The following is a 7,292-nucleotide window of genomic DNA, read 5'->3' on the forward strand; positions in this document are numbered from 1 at the left end:
AACCCAGAATAAAATACGCATCCATACAATAAGAGGAAAACATAGTGTGGATGCTTATCAGCATCCACACAATAAGAGGAAAACATAGTGTAGGTCAGCATCCACACAATAATAAAGAACTGGATAACATAGTGTGCATCCACACAATAAAGAACAGGGGAGCATAGTGTGCTTTACAGCATCCACACAACTAGCTCACTGCTTGAAATACTCCATCTTTATCAGGCCAGGCGGATAGAGAGGTTTTCCACTCAGAGAACCTGGGCAGACCAATCGCCGATTTTTTGGCCAATTTGGCCTTCCATATACGGTTACAGCTCTGCCTTGATAAGAAGCTTGAGCTGAAACTTCCGTAAGTACTCGCGTCACGCTTCGGAACGTGTGTCATACGTAACACGTAACTTTACTAACAGCCAGTCGTCTTCTCGTTTACTGTAACAGTTAGCTCGCAGTTTAAAAAAAATGGCCACAGACGAGCTTTCGTCCAAGCTTAGCCGTCGGCTCCAGATCGAGGAAGGAGCCGAGGATCCGGTTGCTGTGGACGTTCTCGAACACCAGAATGGGTCGGAGGACAAACCGAGTACTGCCAACGCAGACTCGGAGCTGGGCGCTAAGCTGATGCGGCGAGGAGAGTTGAACGAGGGGCAGGGTGAGCACCGGCAGCCCAGCATGAACGTCTTCAACCCCTACACCGAGTTTAAGGAGTTCTCCCGAAAACAGATCAAAGACATGGAAAGGATGTTCAAAACGTGAGTGTGTGACAGCCTGGTTGACTTTTGATACCCCTGACAGGTTGGAGAACAAATCTTAAACATGTCTCCAGGCCACTGGTTCCCCTTTTTAATCCTATATGAGTCAATGAGCTTTGTCAGGAGAGTAACGTTAAAGTTGTTCTTATAAGGAAGTTGACTTGGCAGGTTGTTCATGTAGGCCACATCTAAATAAAATAAGTTATATCAGCTTTTTACTACTAGGAAGTAGAAGACACGCCACAGAATGATACAAAGCATAAAACATAAATCTAAATTTAAGGATCAGTGAGCAAGAAAGAGTTTTATTGGTGAAACAAAAAAAGCTTAAACGGTGAACTCTGAGCTCAGGAACTGGTATAATAATAATCCACGTTGAGGTAAATAATAACTAAACAAAGAAAATAAATGAATTCATAAAGCAAATACTTGGTATTTGAAGCAAAATTGGCATTTGTAGTATGTTAACTTTAATGTAGGTCTACCGATGTATTTTTTCCTGGAGCAATTGTAGGGTGGGGACATTATGTAATTCTGTTATAAGGAAGTCTGATTATAGACTTTAATAAAGTAAAAAAGTGAAAAGTATTCTCTGTTCTCAGTCTCAAATCTGCAGTTAATAAATAGTTGGTATGAATTGATCTCTTTTGATTATCAGATAGTAACCAAAAATGATTTATGACATAATGTATTTTAAACATTTGTTTTTCTTTCACAAGATTTGCCTGTGTACTGAACTCAATGATCATAAACTACAGTTAAAGTTGTAGCACAAAAAAAGTTCAACATACAGTATCTCTGGCTCTGTTTGGGTTACCTGGATCATTTGTGTTCTTAGGTAATGGGTAGTGAAAACCCTTGTTCTATAGCATATGCCTCAAGTATAGAGTGAGTATTTTTTGCTCTTTTGTTTGATAATGATTAAGTGATTCTAAATATGTGATGTGCATAAAAACAAAACAATGTCATTCTTTCAGTGGCTAAAGCAGAGAGGAAAGGAGGAGAAAAGTAGTTAATGCCTGATGGGCTCTATCTGAATGAAATGTTACACCAGTCATCATGGGATTATTTTCCTCAATTATTATCACAAAGACTCAATGTAGAAGCATCAACCCTGCCAGGAATCCTGCTGGGAATCAAAAAATGTCTGCACAGTTAAAATGAGCTGTAATCATCATTGTGTTGTCTGATAAACTCACATTTGTTTGTCCACTAAAGTTAACCTACTTCAGTGCAAGTTAGCAACATAGGTTATCACAGGGAGTCATACTCTGGTTAAAAGCAAGCCAGCTTTGTGATACAGAAAGACCTGACATTTTAACAGCTGATGCATGTCAAAATGGTCTTGTCATAAGCCATCTTTATTGTCAGTTGCAGGGGGAAGTGTCTGTGGTATAATAATAGTTAGAGCAGGGGTATGTCGATCACAAAGATAGTGTTGGTAGATTGCGTGTCAATATGATCAGCTTAGTTAATGTTTTCAAAGAAAAAATGCAACACCTCTCCTCAAAGCTGCAGCACCATTTTTGGGGGAACTTCCAAAACCTCGGATCAGAACTGGAGACACAATGGAAGGCGTGTGCGCAACTTGACATTGCGCACAACACAGAGCAGATTGACAGTTGTCGGTCAGAGTTTGACAAAGGTTTTCAAGACTTTGTAAGTCAGACTTGCAAATAAATACTGCAATGACAGTGATGCAGAGATGTAACTCTGTCCACCATGTCTACAGTGAGAGCAGTTGATCATGCATAACCTCTTTATTTTGTAGTCACACCCAGTGTGACCTTTAGAAAAAAAGTCAGTCACGTCTTAAATAAATTTGGTCGCAAAATGCGACTGATCACTCGTAGTCTGGAGCCCTGCAGTTACTGCCATCAGAGGGCAGTCTGAGCAAAGGCACCACCAGTCACTGTTTGCTGTCAACAGCTCAGTTTCTGGGTGGCCCCTGCCAGCTGTATCCTCTACAAGGCTAATGCTAGCTGCTTCCTCAGCCTCAGTCTCCACTAGATCTCTTCAGCTGTATATTCTGGCTTGAACAAATATACTGGCCATCTATCTGAGTCAGAAAAAAGTATCCTCGTCCATAACATCCTCTGCACTCATATTAAAAGGTGCCATTTTCCTTACTGGAAACGTTGTTAGTTCTCATTACAAGAACACACCCCCTGAAACTGAAACTTAAACAGCTTGAAATTCTTCTGAGAGCCAGTGATGGCTCTGGTTCCTTGAAAAGCTACAGGTTTTGAAATGGAGCCCCAGAGACACAAAAAAATCTAACAAAAATTGTTGTGGTTTCACACTCTATCCCAAACTTAGACAAAGATGGGGTTGGAAATTGGCCAAGTTTCTCTTTAACTCTGTGGTCACTGTTGGAGTCCTAGTTTTTTTGGATTGCATTATTAGCTGTCCACACATCACTTAGTTTAATAGGAGATAACATTTGTTCACTTGGTGATGAGGCTGCTTGCAGTGTGGCAGCACACTGAGTCTGGTTCCACAAGTGAACTGAAGCTGAATGTCAGGAATTTTTGGTTTAGTTGGCATTTAATATGGTCTCATGTTAAAGGTGGTGGGAAGTAAAGTGAGTGTTTGTTATACCTTTGCTGAACACTTATTCTTATTTATTTAGTTCTTACTTACACAGTAAATGCAGTCAGCAAACCTGTGAATTCCTGACAAAGGATGCACATGATACTTGACAATAAATGAGGATGAAACTGTAGTTATTATTACAAGCATCTACTGTGTTCTAACATCGTTCTCAGTGTTCTGTTTATTCTGTTGCTGTTTTATACCTGAAGACTGACTCTTGAGGTTCTGTTTTTGCATGTCCATGCATATTGGCTGTTGAGTGAGATTCTTCAGGTTCCTGCTATGTCCAGACCCGTGCAGCTGTTTTAAACTTTTGTGCAGCCATATTTAGATGGATGCATTAGATGAGCACAGTTAGTTGATATCTACCTATGAACCACAAACAAGTTGTTTGTGAGATCCATGACACAGCAAGAGAGAGCTACTGAAGCCTCAGACCTCAGTCAAACTGTGGCATTTTTCCCCACTCTGCTTGAATGTATTTTGGTCTCAGGCTGCCTTAAATTTGAATGTACACTCACCAGCCACTTTATTAGGTAAACCTGTACAATTGTATGCACTTCACTGCAACAATTCCACCTTAACATCTGTTTATGAAGCTCAAAATTTTTTCGTGAAAATTGTCATCAATATATAAATTCAATTATATATTCATTACTGAGGTCATAGTTAAAGGTGGTGTTGTACTGGACTACATTATATTTAGAGGTGTCACTATATTTTTGTCCTCCCCAGCTACATACATGAGAGAATCAGAATATTACTGTTGCACTGAATTGCAGACACCTGTACAGATGTACGTAATAAAGTGGCTGATGAGTGTACATTCCCTGTAAGTTAAAAGCAAGTTTAATAAAAATCATTTGCTTATCACCAATTCTTCCAGACCTTTGACCTTGAATAGAAATCAGATTGGGGGTCAAAATGTGTCCATCTTTTTTGTTACAGAAACAACACATTAACAGACATGCAACATGTTTTTTTTTTTTTTAAACTTACTGTTAAGTCCCACCGAGCAGTGGAAACATGACTCCCTTTCAAGTACGTAGCTTCAAGGTCAGTAAATCCAACTGGTGGTCATTGTGTCTTCCCCACATGACCACATACAGTCCCAGAGTAGTGAAACTAATTCCAACAAGTAGAGTAGCACTGACAATAACATCATGGGTCGTTAATCCGCTTGTTAACCTGCAACACATCACATGTGGCAGACACACTGGCCTCAAGCAGTCAAAACAAACCGGTACTGTGCTCCGGGGGAATCCAGTCTTGTTGACCTGATCATTCACCGCCCCAGGGGGCTTCACTGACCGGCTGCTTGTAGGTTAGACCCATTCAGGTAAAACAGCGGGTCCCTGGACATGTAGTAACCCTAGGCCCTGTATTTTTCTCCACATCCTCTGGTCACAGTGCAGCAGCAGGAGGTAAATTATATCCACAAAACCAGGTGCAGTTGAAAAATTTTGCTTTTACAATGGCATTGGTGGATGTAATAAAAAAAAAAAAAAAAAGTTTTATTTAAAACATACTTAACAAACAAGGCAAAATAACATTTTGCCAATTGAAGCCATGATGTCAATTTTTTGAATGTGACAAAAGAATAGCTTGAATTTTTTGTGCTTTCATAAACATATGTTGCAGCACACCATATAAATGCATGAATAAAAAGAATTGGAAACTTAGCTCCAATTTTGTATGTGATATAGGCTAAACTATAATGCCTCAATAATAATGTACTGTGCCTTAATGTGAAATGTAAAGTTTTGAGCACGATTACTTCCAACTATTTCAGAAGTAAGGAAAGTAGCAGAATATTTTGGTATTGTGAGTATTGAAGCAGCAGAAAATAAATACTCAAGTACAGATAGCTCAAAATTGTTCTTAAGCACAGCACATGAGTCACAGGAGTCTGTGTACTAAGTTACTTTACACTTTTGACTATAACTATGTCAGATATTTAATAGCTTTTGGTCTAGAAAGCAGATTATAGACTTCCTAGATAGGTACGATGCAAAGGAAAAAATGGCTTAAGGTGCCTGAATAAAGGTTTGAGCATAAGTGCAAACTATGTACTATGATAGTAGATGGAACTGCAGCTGTAATTTTACAAGAATGGACAACACGCAATAGCAAGTAGGACTCTTTATTTAAAACACTAACATGAGGGCATGCAGAAGAGGAAAAATAGAGAAGGCTTTAAATACAACTATGCTATAAATTGCCAGTAACACTCTGCACTGGGCTTTGTTCAGACATGATGCCTAGATGTGAAATAGCGGTAAAATTACTTGCTAGGGGTGCATGTCTGAAGGGCCTCAAATGAACACTTCTGCAATTGTGCTCATTTACTTCACTGGTATTGGTAAATACACTGCTAAATTGATAAATTGTGCTGCAATATTTTGCGCACCTCATGGTAATTTCAAACATATTTAGTAAATATCCCCATAAATGTCTCAAAATAGATGTGGAACAATGCCAACTGGTGAGGCCAAATCAGAAAAAGATACATGTAAAAGTCAACATCAACATAGATTGGAGCAAACTATTGAAAGTATCCATACTCAGGTGGAAGTTTATCTAATTCCTGGCAGGACAGATGGATAATAGTGTATGGAAATTGGACAATAATGTTTGCCAGCTGTAGTCTGTTGACTAAGGAGTAAGTATTCAGGAAGCAATGAACTTGTCTGGACAAGCAGTCTGCAATCTGCGCCTCTGCTTCCCAAATATTTTCTACATTGCTCTTTGCTGATAGAAGGGGCATGGAGAGGAAAAGAGAGGGAGATTAATTAACTTTGCAATTTGAATCCAGGTGTTTTGCTAACAAGGAACCATATCCAACTGGCTATAAGACCCAAACCCTATAAGTAGGGATTTTTCTAGTCAGAGGCATAGTGCTGTTTAAAGAACCCATGGCATGCTTTTCCTTGTTTTCTGACTTAACAATGTTACAATGGTGAATTATCATCTTAGATGTGACCTAAAGCTCAAAAAGATGACGTGTATGTATGTTCTAGTACTTCTATGCAGCAGCAACTCGGTTTACAGATCTCGCAAACTCTCATGAGACTTTTTTTTCTAACAAAAGGAATTCCTTGAATGGTCATAATCTCCAGGAAGCTGCGTGTTCATATGAGCTTGCTAACATCCACCGGTGCCATTGTAAAAGCGGGATTTGACCCCACAGCATATTTGTCATGCCTCCTAAATCTATAAGAAAATACATGTTCTCCACTAAGAAGTGTTAAAAAGATCCAAATGCACTGACTGTTCACTGAGCTCTTCCTGCTTCATGTTGGTTTACACATCAACGAACAACAGTGAACACAGCAGCTGTGCACGAGGCTCATGACTAGTCAGCATGTTCCAAAGTTTGGCCATCCTGTGCCCTGCTTGTGTCATAAACAGTCCGTTTAAATCCCAGCATCACTTAACTTAAATGTAAAGTCTATTCCTGGTGCTGATCGTCACATCTGATGTTTGTCTCCATGGCCCCTCCTGGAGATGACACTCTATTTTGTAGGTCTGGATGATCTGAGTTTTGCTCTGTCACTTGTCTTTTGTAACTTTGGCACACATAATTCACAGAACACAGTCATTTTTAGATTGTGATTATTATCCCTGAAGTCCTGGCATTTAAAGTTGGGTTCATCTATGACATAACAAGATTTCACTTGTTGATACCTACTGTGTAAGTGCACTGTGAAGAAGCAGTTTGTTTTTTTTCTTGATTCTGTTAAGGTATGATGCTGGGAAAGACAACTACATTGACCTAATGGAGTTGAAACTGATGATGGAGAAGCTTGGTGCTCCACAGACGCACGTCGGCTTGAAGAACATGATCAAGGAGGTTGACGAGGACCTGGACAACAAGCTGAACTTCAGAGAGGTGAAACAAGGAAACCAGGTCGGAATCAGTCCATGGATGTGTCATTCCTTCTCTCT

General features: G+C 39.6%; 1 protein-coding gene across 1 annotated transcript in view; it reads left to right on the forward strand.

Annotated features, from left to right (window-relative positions):
• Positions 1-222: 222 nt before the first annotated feature.
• Positions 223-7,292, forward strand: part of efhd2 (EF-hand domain family, member D2) — a 13,006-nt gene continuing 5,936 nt past the window's right edge. The window contains exons 1-2 of the mRNA XM_020609210.1: positions 223-749; positions 7,089-7,236. Coding sequence (XP_020464866.1) covers positions 463-749; positions 7,089-7,236 — 435 coding nt within the window. The 5' untranslated portion in view covers positions 223-462. The remainder of the gene's footprint in view (positions 750-7,088; positions 7,237-7,292) is intronic.

Source organism: Monopterus albus, unplaced genomic scaffold (genome assembly GCF_001952655.1).
Source record: "Monopterus albus unplaced genomic scaffold, M_albus_1.0 scaffold98.1, whole genome shotgun sequence".
In the NCBI taxonomy this organism is placed as follows: Eukaryota; Metazoa; Chordata; class Actinopteri; order Synbranchiformes; family Synbranchidae; genus Monopterus; species Monopterus albus.